Consider the following 18,534-nt stretch of genomic DNA (forward strand, 5'->3'; position numbering starts at 1 on the left):
CCAAAACCAAAACAAACCTAAAACACACAAACCAGCAGCAATAACTCCAAAACCAACCTCAACCTAAACACACAAACCAGCAGCAATAACTCCAAAACCAACCTCAACCTAAACACACAAACCAACAGCAATAACTCCAAAACCAACCTCAACCTAAACACACAAACCAACAGCAATAACTCCAAAACCAAAACAAACCTAAACACACAAACCAACAGCAATAACTCCAAAACCAACCTCAACCTAAACACACAAACCAGCAGCAATAACTCCAAAACCAACCTCAACCTAAACACACAAACCAACAGCAATAACTCCAAAACCAACCTCAACCTAAACACACAAACCAACAGCAATAACTCCAAAACCAAAACAAACCTAAACACACAAACCAGCAGCAATAACTCCAAAACCAACACAAACCTAAACACACAAACCAGCAGCAATAACTCCAAAACCAACACAAACCTAAACACACAAACCAGCAGCAATAACTCCAAAACCAACACAAACCTAAACACACAAACCAACAGCAATAACTCCAAAACCAAAACAAACCTAAAAACACAAACCAACAGCAATAACTCCAAAACCAACCTCAACCTAAACACACAAACCAACAGCAATAACTCCAAAACCAACACAAACCTAAACACACAAACCAGCAGCAATAACTCCAAAACCAACCTCAACCTAAACACACAAAACATCAGCAATAACTCCAAAACCAACCTCAACCTAAACACACAAACCAGCAGCAATAACTCCAAAACCAACCTCAACCTAAACACACAAACCAGCAGCAATAACTCCAAAACCAACCTCAACCTAAACACACAAACCAGCAGCAATAACTCCAAAACCAACACAAACATAAACACACAAACCAGCAGCAATAACTCCAAAACCAACCTCAACCTAAACACACAAACCAACAGCAATAACTCCAAAACCAAAACAAACCTAAACACACAAACCAACAGCAATAACTCCAAAACCAACCTCAACCTAAACACACAAACCAGCAGCAATAACTCCAAAACCAACACAAACATAAACACACAAACCAACAGCAATAACTCCAAAACCAAAACAAACCTAAACACACAAACCAACAGCAATAACTCCAAAACCAACCTCAACCTAAACACACAAACCAGCAGCAATAACTCCAAAACCAACCTCAACCTAAACACACAAAACCAACAGCAATAACTCCAAAACCAACACAAACATAAACACACAAACCAACAGCAATAACTCCAAAACCAAAACAAACCTAAACACACAAACCAACAGCAATAACTCCAAAACCAAAACAAACCTAAACACACAAACCAACAGCAATAACTCCAAAACCGACCTCAACCTAAACACACAAACCAACAGCAATAACTCCAAAACCAAAACAAACCTAAACACACAAACCAACAGCAATAACTCCAAAACCAACCTCAACCTAAACACACAAACCAACAGCAATAACTCCAAAACCAAAACAAACCTAAATACACAAACCAACAGCAATAACTCCAAAACCAACCTCAACCTAAACACACAAAACCAACAGCAATAACTCCAAAACCAACACAAACATAAACACACAAACCAACAGCAATAACTCCAAAACCAAAACAAACCTAAACACACAAACCAACAGCAATAACTCCAAAACCAAAACAAACCTAAACACACAAACCAACAGCAATAACTCCAAAACCAACCTCAACCTAAACACACAAACCAACAGCAATAACTCCAAAACCAACACAAACCTAAACACACAAAACATCAGCAATAACTCCAAAACCAACCTCAACCTAAACACACAAACCAGCAGCAATAACTCCAAAACCAACACAAACATAAACACACAAACCAACAGCAATAACTCCAAAACCAACACAAACCTAAACACACAAACCAACAGCAATAACTCCAAAACCAACCTCAACCTACACACAAACCAGCAGCAATAACTCCAAAACCAACACAAACCTAAACACACAAACCAACAGCAATAACTCCAAAACCAAAACAAACCTAAACACACAAACCAACAGCAATAACTCCAAAACCAACCTCAACCTAAACACACAAACCAACAGCAATAACTCCAAAACCAACACAAACCTAAACACACAAACCAGCAGCAATAACTCCAAAACCAACCTCAACCTAAACACACAAAACATCAGCAATAACTCCAAAACCAACCTCAACCTAAACACACAAACCAGCAGCAATAACTCCAAAACCAACACAAACATAAACACACAAACCAACAGCAATAACTCCAAAACCAAAACAAACCTAAACACACAAACCAACAGCAATAACTCCAAAACCAAAACAAACCTAAACACACAAACCAACAGCAATAACTCCAAAACCAACCTCAACCTAAACACACAAACCAGCAGCAATAACTCCAAAACCAACACAAACATAAACACACAAACCAACAGCAATAACTCCAAAACCAAAACAAACCTAAACACACAAACCAGCAGCAATAACTCCAAAACCAACCTCAACCTAAACCCACAAAACATCAGCAATAACTCCAAAACCAAAACAAACCTAAACACACAAACCAACAGCAATAACTGCAAAACCAACACAAACATAAACACACAAACCAACAGCAATAACTCCAAAACCAAAACAAACCTAAACACACAAACCAACAGCAATAACTCCAAAACCAACCTCAACCTAAACACACAAACCAGCACCAATAACTCCAAAACCAACACAAACCTAAACACACAAACCAACAGCAATAACTCCAAAACCAACCTCAACCTAAACACACAAACCAACAGCAATAACTCCAAAACCAACACAAACCTAAACACACAAACCAGCAGCAATAACTCCAAAACCAACCTCAACCTAAACACACAAAACATCAGCAATAACTCCAAAACCAACCTCAACCTAAACACACAAACCAGCAGCAATAACTCCAAAACCAACCTCAACCTAAACACACAAACCAGCAGCAATAACTCCAAAACCAACACAAACATAAACACACAAAACATCAGCAATAACTCCAAAACCAACCTCAACCTAAACACACAAACCAGCAGCAATAACTCCAAAACCAACCTCAACCTAAACACACAAACCAACAGCAATAACTCCAAAACCAACCTCAACCTAAACACACAAACCAACAGCAATAACTCCAAAACCAACACAAACCTAAACACACAAACCAACAGCAATAACTCCAAAACCAAAACAAACCTAAAACACACAAACCAGCAGCAATAACTCCAAAACCAACCTCAACCTAAACACACAAACCAGCAGCAATAACTCCAAAACCAACCTCAACCTAAACACACAAACCAACAGCAATAACTCCAAAACCAACCTCAACCTAAACACACAAACCAACAGCAATAACTCCAAAACCAAAACAAACCTAAACACACAAACCAACAGCAATAACTCCAAAACCAACCTCAACCTAAACACACAAACCAGCAGCAATAACTCCAAAACCAACCTCAACCTAAACACACAAACCAACAGCAATAACTCCAAAACCAACCTCAACCTAAACACACAAACCAACAGCAATAACTCCAAAACCAAAACAAACCTAAACACACAAACCAGCAGCAATAACTCCAAAACCAACACAAACCTAAACACACAAACCAGCAGCAATAACTCCAAAACCAACACAAACCTAAACACACAAACCAGCAGCAATAACTCCAAAACCAACACAAACCTAAACACACAAACCAACAGCAATAACTCCAAAACCAAAACAAACCTAAAAACACAAACCAACAGCAATAACTCCAAAACCAACCTCAACCTAAACACACAAACCAACAGCAATAACTCCAAAACCAACACAAACCTAAACACACAAACCAGCAGCAATAACTCCAAAACCAACCTCAACCTAAACACACAAAACATCAGCAATAACTCCAAAACCAACCTCAACCTAAACACACAAACCAGCAGCAATAACTCCAAAACCAACCTCAACCTAAACACACAAACCAGCAGCAATAACTCCAAAACCAACCTCAACCTAAACACACAAACCAGCAGCAATAACTCCAAAACCAACACAAACATAAACACACAAACCAGCAGCAATAACTCCAAAACCAACCTCAACCTAAACACACAAACCAACAGCAATAACTCCAAAACCAAAACAAACCTAAACACACAAACCAACAGCAATAACTCCAAAACCAACCTCAACCTAAACACACAAACCAGCAGCAATAACTCCAAAACCAACACAAACATAAACACACAAACCAACAGCAATAACTCCAAAACCAAAACAAACCTAAACACACAAACCAACAGCAATAACTCCAAAACCAACCTCAACCTAAACACACAAACCAGCAGCAATAACTCCAAAACCAACCTCAACCTAAACACACAAAACCAACAGCAATAACTCCAAAACCAACACAAACATAAACACACAAACCAACAGCAATAACTCCAAAACCAAAACAAACCTAAACACACAAACCAACAGCAATAACTCCAAAACCAAAACAAACCTAAACACACAAACCAACAGCAATAACTCCAAAACCGACCTCAACCTAAACACACAAACCAACAGCAATAACTCCAAAACCAAAACAAACCTAAACACACAAACCAACAGCAATAACTCCAAAACCAACACAAACATAAACACACAAACCAACAGCAATAACTCCAAAACCAAAACAAACCTAAACACACAAACCAACAGCAATAACTCCAAAACCAAAACAAACCTAAACACACAAACCAACAGCAATAACTCCAAAACCAACCTCAACCTAAACACACAAACCAGCAGCAATAACTCCAAAACCAACACAAACATAAACACACAAACCAGCAGCAATAACTCCAAAACCAAAACAAACCTAAACACACAAACCAACAGCAATAACTCCAAAACCAACCTCAACCTAAACACACAAACCAACAGCAATAACTCCAAAACCAACACAAACCTAAACACACAAAACATCAGCAATAACTCAGCAGCAATAGCTCTGGAAAAGAAAAGCAGTGTGAAAGCCTGCATGCCGAGACACATGAAAGCTGTGATTAAATATCGGGGTTATTCTACCAATTATTGATTCTGAACTCTTCCTTAGATCTAACTCTTCCTTTCTCTAGTTTTCTTTGCATTATTTGAGGTTTGAAAGCACTGCATCTTTTTCGTTAATTCGAACATTTCTCATTTTCTGCAAATAAACGCTTTAAATTGCAATGTTTTGTATTTTAAATTTGAAAAAAAAGGTTGTCTGTAGTTTATAGAATAAAACTACAATTTTCATTTTTCTCAAACCTACACCTATAAATAGTAAAATCAGAGAAACTGATTATTTTGAAGTGGTCACTTATTTTTTTCAGAGCTGTAAACAGGCTGTGCTGCTCCCTCTTCAAAGCTACATCCCATAATGCCTCCATTACTAACCGTCCACTCGCTCTATTACAGGAAGAGCGTAGGGAATAATGAACAGTCTGAACTCTGTGACACACTGACACTAAAACACTGTTATTATACACACACACACACACACACACACACACACACACAGTCTGAAAGGCCTCAAGCCCGCGCTCCGCTCTTACCTTACGCCGTGGCATCGCCCGTCTCCCCCCTGTGTTACGGTGCAGTAAATACAGTAATGCAGTAAGTGCAGTAACTCTATTCTGCAGGCTGAATGAATGAGTTTTTGCTGTTATGGTTTATCAGTGGAACCTGCGGAGCTCATCACTCAGTTCTGCGCAGCTCCGTCAACACGGTGTTTGTGTTTCCGCGGGGAAATTTCAACTTAAAAGTCCCTTTTAAGTCTGGGATAAAATACGATTATATAAAAATACCTTATAATGCAAATTTAATCCGAAAATATTTATCATATTTTTTATTTACGAATAAATGAGGTACAGAGATATAACAGGCTTTATTAAATCATACATTAATAAACACGTAATTTATTATGCACGCAGCTCGCTCCTGAACCACTAGATGGCGTCATGTTCAACATTTTTACTAGCAGATGATGTTCCTGGAATCAGGCCCAAAAAATCCAGAATATAAAATACTTTCTGAACAAAATATATATTTTATTATAAGCATATAGCCTCAGTACTATAAAAAAAACAGCAGTATGGATATACACTGCACAATCATTAAATCGAAATAGATAAAAAAATCAATAGCATAATTTACAATGACTTTCGTCTACTCTAATATAATTAACAATGTTTTAGAATATAAAATACTTTCTGAACAAACTATTTTTATTTTTATTTTTTATTTTAAGTATATAGTCTCAGGGCAAAACACCTAAAACAGCAATAAAGTTATGCAATGTCATTTTTCTGTGGAATTCTAGGAGCGAGCAGAGAATCTAAGCTCTATGTATTCTTAAACATTTAATATTTTTTATAATATATTTCCTATATTATATTTCCTGTATTAACTAATAAAATTATCAGGACGTATCATAATCAGATATTAAAGAAAAACGGTAAATTTAGGCACTGGCATCTCTTGACAGCAGAGCATCAGCCGGTAGGTTCTTCTTTGAATTAACCGCTATGACGAAGAAATCTGTTTTTTTCATCAGGTTCCCATATCTTAAAAAGTTCCTTGTAAATTTAACAGTAAGTGAAGCCAAAAAAGGATTGTAAAATAACAGTAATTCACTGTGGAGAAAGATTTCAGCACACTGTATAATACAAATATAAATTATCCGTAAAAAAAGTATTACATCTTTTTCTTTAGAGTAAGTTTTGGCATAAATATATTATGACACTAATTATTTTTTGCAATAACAAATTAGATAATATAAAAATTGTCATGCATATAGCATGCATTGGCTGCATTCTACAGTTTTACAATGGGACATTGTTATAAATACAGAGATTGGTTACAGTGTTTGAATGCTGACTGGGTACTTGACCCCTCAGTACTCCAGGTGGCGTTATTTTGCTGGCAACACTGTGCTGCTCCCAGGCAGGGCCTGGTTTTGCAGCCTGTAACCCTGGGACACTTTTTCATTTATGTATGTATAGTATATTGTGTATATTCTAAACAAATGACAAACACTTTTTAATCAGATTCTGCTGCTTTCTACATTTTTCACTTATAGACATGTAGCCATTCACTCACTGCAAATATCTTTACATTTAAAATGGTTTAAATAGTTGTCAGAACTAATTAAATAGAGCTCAGTACTCAGTCAGCTTATGAACCTTTAATTTCCATTTACAGACAGTGCACAACACAGTGTAGCAATCTTGCTGTTGAAACTGATAAATAGCACACAGAAAAACTGCAACCTTGTGAATTTCAATCATATTCATAAAAACATCACAGCCATTATAAAATACTCCTGTGTAACAAAATAATAAAATAAAATAAAAATTTGTCCAGGGTGTCTTTGGTGTACCAGGACTTATCACAAGCTGCTCATACATAAAAATATGCATCAAACGTTCAAGATTTCACAGGATTATACATAAATCATTAATCTGGTATATTATCTACTGTTATGCATAAACCAACATTAAAACACTTGTTCGCAGGAGTTCCACACTGTGTGAAATTTACTAAATGCTGGTCACAGAGCTATATATTGCTGTCAGTCTAATAGAGAACCTGATGTTCTCCAGAAATGTTATATAGCACAGTTATTGCACTGTGTAAATCATGCAGGGCTAAAACAAGCATGGGACTCTGTGCGTTAACAGTTTGTTTTACTTGGATGTGTTATAATATTATAGATCAGACAGAATTTGTATGTAGATGTGAGATTCAGTGTTGGTCAGTCAGTCAGTAACTTAGTTAAGTTACTTAGTCAGAGGAAGTGGGTTAGCCAGAATTTTACACCAGGAACTCTTTAGCCAAAATGTGCCAATAATAATGTTTACTTTTTCACTAGCAAAGCTTCTTTTTTAATGCGGTGTGCAGTGTTTATTTAAAAAAACACTGGCTCCATAGCCACTGCCATAAACATTACTATAGTGGTAGCTAGTGAACTAGTGACAGGCTATGATATGCTAATTGGCGTCCAGACGTCTCAAGTCTCCGAGTAGTTGCGGGAGACTACTGCATATCAATAACGGCTTCCTGATGCCCGCAAGTCAGATAAAATCTCCCGGAATCTAGAATGAGTGGCCCAAGAGTGAACACAAGAGAAGAGAAAGGTGCTCCCCTCATGTACATATTCATGAAGTGCATGCAAAACTCATTTCACATCAGACTACTCTAAAGTATATCCACGTCTGGTAAAAGTAAAAACAATGAAAAACTTGCCCACTGTACCGTTTGTAATATATATTACAGTCCAGGTCTGAGGGTATCTCCTTAAAATTATTTTTTGCAACTTGGGATGGTATTATGTGTTTTTCTAAGTGCATTTCCTTCTCTGATACATATTTAACACTGCCGTTGCACAGTATGGGACCAGACCCACAGTGGTAAGCGGCACTGTTGCACTTTTGCAGAAAGACAGGGCGTAGAAAAGAGCTTGTGTATGATCTGGAGGCCTAAAAGAGTCCAAAAGGCTGAGGAGCAGCAGAGTGGCTAGTGCACAGAACAGTCTGTAGATGGTGCTGTCTCTATAACTGCAGGTCTCAGTCTCAATCATCATGGAGAGATGGAGGCTCAACCCTAGGCCAAACAATGCACCTGTGTTACGCAGGAGACCAGCGAAGGGTGTTGTGTCCAAACGCACCCAATCAGGGTGTAAACACCACCTTTGGGCCTTCGACAGGCTCCAGTGTGGGTCAATGGAGGCAACTTCCAGCAAGGTGTAGAGCCCCAGAGCAAATGAGAGCAGGAATAAAGTGGTGTGGATGTAACTCCTCAGGGTGGCGCTGTAGATCCAAGAGGCTCTATTGACCACTTTGGCCACAGCAATGCCTGCATATACAATAAAATACATGGATAAGAAAATGTTGAGTATATATATATATATAGAAACACCAAATTGTGCTTTTGGTCTTTGGAAAATTAATTAAAAACACCTGCCCTGTGTTTTCAATCAGTGGCCACTTTATTAAAACCTCCTTACTTTACAGCTCCTTTATAGAGATTCAGACTGTAGCTCCTCTGCCCCCTGATCCCCTAACTTTAACAGCATCAACAAATGGTATGTACTCCAATGTTAATATAATTAGAAGTAATTACATTTTACTGACAACAACTTAATGTGTGCCATTTCTGTCCCCAGAAATTTACATGTATAAATGTGCACACAAAATAACTTTAAAATAAATTTTATTATTAAGCATATTGTCTTGTACATTAACATAATTGCAAAAGTAGGATATGTATTTAAAGAAATAATAAAAACTACCTAGAACACTGAAAAAATAGCATTTGTTACCTGTCCCCACTTTCTAACTATAAACTTTACCATGTTTACCGTAGTGAATAAAATCCTTCCGAGATATTAACTCCAAATCCCATCTATGCTTTAAAAATATGTTTTTCATGATAAATCAATAATGTTTAAGTTAAAATATACATTTTATCCGTGTCACTGGGTTTCACTCATTCCTGTTAACGTAAAACATTACCCTATCTGAAACATCTGGAACATTCTACAAGTCACAGCTACAACAGGAAGTTACATCAGTTGGTTCTTCTGAAGATCATGGAAAGACCAAAATGAACCTCCCTTATTTGTTTTTCTGTATATTTATTTGATCTTATTGTAACTATGACTGAGGAGGTTAATCTCAACATTCATTGTTCATTTTTAAAATACAACGTTCAGGAAAATCAGTAGAATGTGCTCTGTGTCCTCATGCTATTAGAAAAGCTGCCATTTAGCCATTTGTCATGGTTTTAATAATTCTATGCTAAAAATGCATTCCTGTTACTTTTATTCCTGTAACTCAAAAGATAAAAAGTAACAGGAATGAAGGCTAGAACAGGAGTGAGTTCCAATAACAGGAATGAGTGCCATAAACAGGATTTTTTTTTTGTCATAAATATCAATTATTTGAACATGCAGTCAACCATTTCTTTAAAATAAAGACTTTGTAAAAAAAAAAAAAAAAAAGGAATAAAATGATTTAATAGACTATAATAGAGATTATAGCTTTGTAACCATTTTTGGCTTAAAAACCTTGTAAACAATCAAGCAAGGCTGCCTGAGTTTGACCAGTACATGTTTTGAATAGTTAAATATATTTGTTATTGTTAATGCAATTAGAACAAATACATTTTATGTTATGCTTCTGTAATAGTTGACCAGCTTAAATTACCTGTTAAAACACCAGCAATGACTTGGTGAGGGAAATGAGCAGCAATGAAAATCCTGGATAGACAGACAGAAACCTGGACAGCCCAAAACAGCGTCCAGAGACAGCCGTGCACACACCTATAGCACCAAACGAGAGAGATAAAAACCCAAAACTGTTAAAAAAGAACGTTTTCTGAGAGTGTCAGCAGCACAGTGGTTAACATTAATATCTCTTCTGCTCAGTAAATAAAACCGTTGATCGTAGAAGTGCACACAGATCCAAACATCTCCTCATGGATCTATGTTTGTATAGCTGAGCTCTGAGGAGATATTTCCTTTTCACAGTAGATGCTAGCCAGCTGAATGCTAACAGCTAGTCATGTGCATATTTAGCTTTTGTATTTTTCCCATTTTCTAGACTAATTCAAGCTTTTATAAATCTAAATGGAGTGTGATTATAATTATAATCCAAAGGAAAGATTCTACATGGTGCAATTATTCAGAGGTCTTAGCTTCACAGCTAAGCTAGCATAGTTAGCATGTCCCAGGTCAGTTTTTTAAACATTGAAGAGGGAGCTTTTTCTTTGTTATGGCTCCAGGAACGATTTACGACAGTCCTGTGGAGTTTGTATATATGTTTCAAGCAGTGTTTGTACTGAAGTTGCAGTTGTATTAATTTCTGTCAAGACAGCTGCCTTTGGTATGTTAAGAATTTTCTATGTATACTGAACTCGGTTTGATTATTTTATTGTTTAAGTTCTTCTAAAACACTTACTGAGTAAATTGATTTTTAATAGTTTTTTAAGACTGTATGCCGTTTTTTGATCATTTAATCAAACAATCAACAATTTATTTAAAGAATAAACAACTAAAAAAAAACACTAAAATAAAGTGAAATGGCAATTGTAAGGGTTCAAGCACAATCAGGTCACATTTTGTTGAACTTGTGAACCTTAGCAACAACAGTTGTGTAAAAATGAATTATGAGAGTTTCTAATTTATGAACCCACAGACTCATCCAAGTGCAGCTCAAAGGACTAATAAAAACATACGACATTTACCCTTTAAAACAATAAAACTTAGATTAAGATATTTTCTTGTATTAGATTTTATTGTATATTTCTCCCTTGAGCTCCCTTTATGATGTTTATGTGGATTTATGAACCAAAAGATTGATGAACCGAACAGAATTCATTTCCAAACAATTAGGAGAAGGAAGGAGCCTCTCCTTACCATTTTTTAACAGGGTCTCCATCTCCATTCAGTAAAACAGGCATCAGGGACGTCACCATAGCATAGTAGACCCCCGCAGCACCCATAGCATGACCTGAGGGGCTTCCTGCAACGACAAAGACGCACACTTAACACACTTAACACACAGCATGTGTAAGCCTATTGACCACATTAGTGTGGTTAAGAACAGGAGGAGGAGGGAAAGGAATTAATTATAGGCTCTTTAATAAAGAATTTAACCCTGTCCCCAGGGTACTAAAGACAAAAGGTCATTCACTACAGGGAAGTCAGTGGTTTTAAAGGACCCGCATTATGCAATGTAAGATTCACATTTTTGCATTTGTGTGGATTTATGGTTTTATGAACCAAAAACATAATCAGTTAAGTTTTAAATAGCGATTTTTAAACCTGTCTTCATCCCTTGCATTGTTTTGTTGCTATTTCTTTATGATTCATTTATGTAAATAAGTTCTGATTTGTGATTTGCTGATTTATGGATCATGTTAAAAGTAGGCCCAGCTGAAACAGTCTTTACAGGGTTCCTGCAGATCCTAAAAAGTCTTAAAATGTCTTAAATTAAAACCCGGGTAATTAAGGTCTTAAATGGTCTTAAATTTACTGTAAATTTGCTGAAGGTATTACATTTTCAGACTGTGCATTTAATTGCGGTGGGAAAGCACATGCTAACATTAATGTGAGTTTGCTTACGTTACCAGAAAATGAAATAAGGTTAACAGAGAGCTAGCTAATATAAGCAGTAATCTAGCTTACATACTCACGTTAGCAGTGAGTTATCTAGCTACATTACTGGAGAGAGGACAAAGGTTAGCGGAGAGCTAGCTAACATAATAACGTTACCAGCGAGTTATTTAGCTTCATTACTGGGGAGAGAACTAAGGTTAGTGGAAAGCTAGCTAACATAATAACGTTACCAGCGAGTTATGTAGCTTCATTACTGGGGAGAGAACTAAGGTTAGTGGAAAGCTAGCTAGCTAACATTAGCAAACGTTAGCTAACATTGTAACGTTAGCGACGAGTTAGCTACGTTACCTGGTAGAGAGATAAGGTTCGCAGCAAGCTAGCTAACTTTAGCGGTGAGCTAGATTACATAGTAACGTTAGCTGCGAGTTAGCTATGCTAAATTTGATTTACAACTAATTATTTTCTACCAAAGAAAATATGACTATTTTTATTTATTGAGGTCTAAAAAAGGTATTAAAAAGCATTAAATTTGACTTTTAAAATGGTGCAAGAACCCTGCTTTAAATATTCAGTGGATCTATTGAGTGTATTATAGATCTGATGAAGAGTGTGAGAAAATCTATGATGTAGTGTTTGTTTTCAAAAATACACAAGAAAGGATCATTTTTTATCACTGCAACACAACATTACTAATGCAAGTTAAACTCAATCTTAATCTGTAATTCAATAAAACACTTCTTCTGGCGTCAGTAGTATTAAATGTCCCATATCCTGTGTTGCAAAATCTGTTTTTTAGGTTTGTGTGGGTCAATAATCTAAAACCAGGCATAATTCACTTTTTTCAACTATTTTCAAAGCTGTTTATAGCCCTATCTAGACAGGATTATTTTCTCAAAGGGGTCCTGAAATAATTTTCTCTTTTATGGGGTTTTATGGGGTTCTCTGCAATTTTATACCTGTACAGTACGACCATGTATGTGTTTTTCTCAGACGTAGGACTTATAGGGCTTATGTCTCTTAGAAAAATGCCTATGAAAGATGCATACAAAAACAAATATATTATCATAAAAAACATCTCGAGTTTGATCTATAAACCTACCAGGCCCAGTCTCACAGGTGGTGGGGAACTGCTGGATTTGGGGGACAGTGGAGTTGCTGTAGTAGAGAGTCTCCTGAATCCACCAATATGGACGCTCTCCAAAGAGAATCCTGACCAAAGATGAGAAAAAAAATTAAACCCAATATTTTTTTTTACATGTTTCAGATAATCAAACAAACTTAAATATTAGTCAAAGACAACACATGTAAACACAATTTGTTTTTTATTATTAAGGGAGATGAAAATCCAAATCTACATGCCCCCCCCCCCCCCCCAAGTTATAACATAACTGTGGTTAATTCCTGAGTTCATTTTCTCTAACCACGCCCAGTCCTGATTACTGCAACACCTGCTCTCAATCAAGATTCATTTAATAGAACCTGCCTGACAAAGCAAAGTAGACCAAAAGATAGAAATCATGCCAGTATCCAAAGGAATTCAGGACCAAAAAAAAGGTTGTTATTGAGATCTATCAATCTGCAAAAGGTTAATGTCAGCGTTCATGACTCCACCATAAGAAAGAGACTGGGCAAAAATGAAAACCACAAAAAAAAAAAAACATTTGGGGAAAATACTCTGTGGACTGATTGGAAGGTGTGTTCTATTGCATCTAGCACAAAAGTAAGTATACATCATACTTACAGTAAAACATGGTGGTGGTAGTGTGATGATCTAGGACTGTTTTAATGATTCAAGACCTGGAGGACTTGCTGTGATAAATGGAATCATGAATTCTGCTGTCTACCAAATGTCCTAAAGGAGAATTTAAAGCAATCTGTTTGTGACCTCAAGCTAAAACAAACTTGGGTTCTGCAGCAGGACAATGATCCAAAACACACCAGCAAGTCCACCTCTGAATATATATATATATAGAATTAAATAAATATTTTTCAGTGTTTTTTCAAATTGCCAGGAGTATTTTTATCGCACAAATACCATGAAATATTGTGAAATAATTTTAGGGCCATATTGTCCTCCCTGTAGACAGACAGTCAGGTGGAGAAACTGACAGAAAAATAATAAAATAAGAGTTAAATAAGAGTCTCACCATTTGAGAACCAAGTTGATCCAGTCTCCCACCACAGCCACCCACAGCAGCTTCACCCCCACCGCAGTGTGCAGGTGAAAGCAGATGGGGAAGAAAACCAGAAAGGTGGTGCGCAGGTCCGCCACCGCCGACACTAAAGCAAACCAACCGTGTGCGTGACCATAATGCAGCTGCAGGTACTGAGTGGTGCTTATCCCGTAACCATGGACAGCCTCCATCACAGCTTCTAGCCTCAAAGAACACAAGCGCTTTTCATGCATGGCAATCTGAGCCAGGTCCAGGATGCCCCATTAACCCAGAGCACACTGAAATCAGAGCATGAGGCTGTACTGAGGTCAGCAATGGGGCCTTATAAACCTCCAGCACAGCTTATGTTGCATGCCATCCTTTTATTTACCTAGCCCAGAGGCTGGTCACTAGGCACCACCTGAGCAATGGAGCGAGTGGAGAAAATAGGGGGAAATTACTGTCACGCATATTTGTAGTGCAGAAGGAGAGAGGAGCTAATATTAGGCCTAACTCTCCATCAGCACACACACACACACACACACCTACTTGTTTCAAGAGGTCATATCAGTGGTGTGTGCTGTTCTTTGCCAGTTACAGTTACACACTGTACCTTTTCCACCGTAAACAGTACAAAGTCAGGCCAACTTTACTAAACTGTGAAAAAAAAAATAAAAACACTACCCAGCTGAACAATCCTGTTTGAGACCCGCTTTTGCTGTAAATAGTATCAATTGTATCAAAAGCTAAGAACTCTTATTGGGCTTCTTAACTAAACCAACACATACACTATAACAGGGGCGTCCAAACTTTTTTTGTTGGGGGCCAGAAGGAGAAATATATTTGAAGTCACGGGCCACACTCCATGAAAAAACTAATAATGAAATATACCACTTTAAATAATACTTTTTTCCTGATTAGTTCATTTACACACCATTTTACTTGACTACTATTTTTATCTTTGACAGTGTTGTGTAAACTAAGATTTTTCAAATTGATGTTTAATTTCATGATGTCTCTTAACATTAAACTCCTTAATTACGGCAACTTTTTCTGCGCTAGAAATGCGCACCCTCTCTGATTTTAGACTCTTTGGCCCGTTTTTCTGCGCTAGAAATGCGCACTCTCTCCGCTTTTAGACTCTTTTGCCCCGTTTTTCTGCGCTAGAAATGTGCACCCTCTCCGCTTCTAGACTCTTTTGCCCCGTTTTTCTGTGCTAGAAATGCGCACCTTCTCTGATTTTAGACTCTTTGGCCCGTTTTTCTGCGATAGAAATGCGCACTCTCTCCGCTTTTAGACTCTTTGGCCCGTTTTTCTGTGATAGAAATGCACACTCTCTCCGCTTTTAGACTCTTTGGCCTGTTTTTCTGCGCTAGGAATGCACACTCTCTCCGCTTTTAGACTCTTTGGCCCGTTTTTCTGTGATAGAAATGCACACTCTCTCTGCTTTTAGACTCTTTGGCCTGTTTTTCTGCGCTAGGAATGCACACTCTCTCCGCTTTTAGACTCTTTGGCCCGTTTTTCTGTGCTAGAAATGCACACTCTCTCCGCTTTTAGACTCTTTGGCCCGTTTTTCTGCGATAGAAATGCACACTCTCTCCGCTTTTAGACTCTTTGCCCCGTTTTTCTGCGCTAGAAATGCACACTCTCTCCGCTTTTAGACTCTTTGCCCCGTGTTTCTGCGCTAGAAATGTGCACCCTCTCCGCTTTTAGACTCTTTTAGCCCGTTTCTGACACCTAGCGTTCATACGTTGAATCTCACATTATAACAACCTGCTTAACAGCGGGCCAACTTTCATTCTATTTCTAAAATACTTCGCGGGCCGCTCCAAAAAAGAAAACGGGCCGTAGTTTGGACACCCCTGCACTATAACATTAAACAAGCTGGTTAAACTTGAGCTTCATTGAGAAGTCTCTTGCTGCAGATTGTAGGAAGGCAGAATTGGAGATCCAACTCGTTACATTAGTACATTACGGGTACTAATAAGTCTGTAAATAAACACCAGACCAAAAGTGAATTCATTTCTAACTGATATACATGTATTTTTTTAATGACAATGTAAAAGCAGAGACAGGTGATGCATCTCGTCAGTGCTTCAACACAAAAATGTAGTTGTTTGACGTGGTCAGTCTCAAAACTGAGGAGAATTATTGTGTATTAAAAGTAAGAATCACCTCAACCCTCAACCACAAAAAAATGATACAGCTTCAGCAGGTTCAACATCCACCAATGAACAGCAGAAAGATATTTCAGGTGATTCAACAGTGGTTACGTGGTTAGCATAATTAGGTGTTAGCTGTGGTTAGCTTGCTGGCTAATGTAAGAACCTGTGAGAAAGGGCTCTGGTTAACTATTGTTGGTTTTACTATTGTTATTTACCAGTGCCGGCACTAAAGCCACTAAGATAACACAGATTAAACGTAGGGCACCAAGTACCCAAAGGGGGCACCAAAAATCAGGCTCGTGAAAAATCATAATAATATTAGTAATCATAATCAAGGGTGTCACCTGGCCTAAAACAGAAGCCTAAAATATTTTTAATGAGCCCCCATTGTTATGTTTATAGCAAAAAGTGTACTCTCTGGTCATGGTGAGGGCAAGAGACCTACCGGGACATGTGGTTTTAACAAGCATGGCAATCTTCTATGGAGGACCAAAAATGCCAAAATTAAAAATAAATAAATAAATAAATAATAACTAGTAAATCACTCAATAAAAGTAAAATTGTTGATAAAAACGGTAAAAAAAAAGTTAATTAATGTAAAAATAAATACATATACTTAAAAAGAAATGTCTTAATAAATTGTTATTTATGGATTTCTTTATTAACATTGTTTAATTTTTCTTTTGATTTATTTATTTATTCATTTACATGACTATTTACTTCTGCATTCATTTATTTCCCAATTTATTTATTTTGTTTTTTCCTTGTGCTTATATTATAATGAAGGGGTGTGTTTTTCACATACCGGCTCGGCAATCAAGCCCAGAGAAAGAGGAGCTGATGTGAGTAAGTTAGAAGAGTCCAGGAGCTGAAAAGTCGGGGCGAAGGTCAGTATCGGATCTCGCCTTGATGAAATGAATCAGAGTATGTATTACTATCTAAGTGATCTTTAGCTGACATCGATCAACCAATAGTAATGCTAGGGCACCGTGACATCATTGCTGGACAGCCCCTTTTTTATAATATAAGCACAAGGAAAAACAGAAATAATTAAATTGGGAAATAAATGAATACAGAAATAAATTAATCGGGAAATAAATTAATACAGAAATAAATAAATCAGGAAATAAATGAATGCAGAAATAAATAGTCATGTAAATAAATAAACAAATAAATCAAAAGAAAAATTAAACAATCTTAATAAAGAAATCCATAAATAACAATTTATTAAGACATTTCTTTTTAAGTATATGTATTTATTTTTACATTAATTATTTTTTTTACCGTTTTTATCCACCATATTACTTTTATTGAGTGATTTACTAGTTATTATTTATTTATTTATTTATTTATTTTTAATTTTGGCAGTTTTGGTCCTCCATATTTCTTCATCTTCATCAGGGTCAGAAATGAAAACGAGCTACCCTCAGCATTTGCTGTAGGAGGGTTTTGGAATGATAGTTGAAGAACAGTTGGAGAACAGTTAGATCCAGGATATTTTATGATGGGAGCTCCAGAGAACAAATTGGCTCTTTAGAATGAGCTACTAATATGTTTTGCATAAAGAATGTACAGACTTGGACTGGCCAGTCTTGTCTGCAAATGGAAACTGTCTTTGTTCCTGCCAGGCAGAAGCTCATGTCAAACAGCTAATGATCTACAGCTAAGGCGGAAGAATCTGTCAACAGGACAACTATAAGTTGTGCACTCCACAAATCTGGCCTTAATGGAAGAGTGGCAAGAAGAAAGCCACTGTTGAAACAAAGATATACAAATTGCTGTTTATACAGCAAGCATGTGGAAGAAGGCACTCTGATCAGATGAGTCCAAAGTTGAACTTTTTTGCCTAAATACAAAGTTCTTTTTGTGTCTAAAAGGTAACACAGCTCATCACCCTGAACACACCATCCCCAAAGTGAAACATGGTGGTGGCAGCATCATGGTTTGGGCCTGCTTTTCTTCAGCAGATCAGGGAAGATGGTTAAAATTGATGGGAACATGGATGGA

At 37.1% G+C, this 18,534-nt stretch overlaps 2 protein-coding genes across 5 annotated transcripts in view; both read right to left on the minus strand.

Moving 5' to 3' along the window:
• Positions 1-5,827, minus strand: part of kat7a (K(lysine) acetyltransferase 7a) — a 41,996-nt gene extending 36,169 nt beyond the window's left edge. For all 4 annotated transcript variants that reach the window (XM_049467601.1, XM_022686376.2, XM_022686377.2 and 1 more), the window contains exon 1: positions 5,644-5,827. In XM_049467601.1, coding sequence (XP_049323558.1) covers positions 5,644-5,658 — 15 coding nt within the window. In that variant the 5' untranslated portion in view covers positions 5,659-5,827. The remainder of the gene's footprint in view (positions 1-5,643) is intronic.
• Positions 5,828-7,259: 1,432 nt separating this feature from the next.
• g6pc1b (glucose-6-phosphatase catalytic subunit 1b) lies at positions 7,260-14,797 on the minus strand. The gene is made up of 5 exons (XM_007236143.4): positions 14,357-14,797; positions 13,309-13,418; positions 11,508-11,613; positions 10,297-10,412; positions 7,260-8,944 (listed from the first exon to the last, which is right to left on the minus strand). The coding sequence occupies exons 1-5, from the start codon at positions 14,614-14,616 to the stop codon at positions 8,430-8,432; spliced, it is 1,107 nt and encodes a 368-aa protein (XP_007236205.1). The 5' UTR covers positions 14,617-14,797; the 3' UTR covers positions 7,260-8,429.
• Between the last annotated feature and the right edge of the window lie 3,737 nt (positions 14,798-18,534).

The sequence above is a fragment of the Astyanax mexicanus genome, chromosome 19 (genome assembly GCF_023375975.1).
Source record: "Astyanax mexicanus isolate ESR-SI-001 chromosome 19, AstMex3_surface, whole genome shotgun sequence".
Taxonomy (NCBI): Eukaryota; Metazoa; Chordata; class Actinopteri; order Characiformes; family Acestrorhamphidae; genus Astyanax; species Astyanax mexicanus.

Coding starts and splice junctions, on each gene's coding strand:
- g6pc1b (XM_007236143.4), bottom strand. CDS start 14,616: ATGCATGAAAAGCGCTTGTGTTCTTTGAGGCTAGAAGCTGTGATGGAG. Junction 13,419..14,356: donor ATCAACTTGGTTCTCAAATG/GTGAGACTCTTA, acceptor ATCTTTGGTCAG/GATTCTCTTTGGAGAGCGTC. Junction 8,945..10,296: donor CATTGCTGGTGTTTTAACAG/GTAATTTAAGCT, acceptor TTGTATATGCAG/GCATTGCTGTGGCCAAAGTG.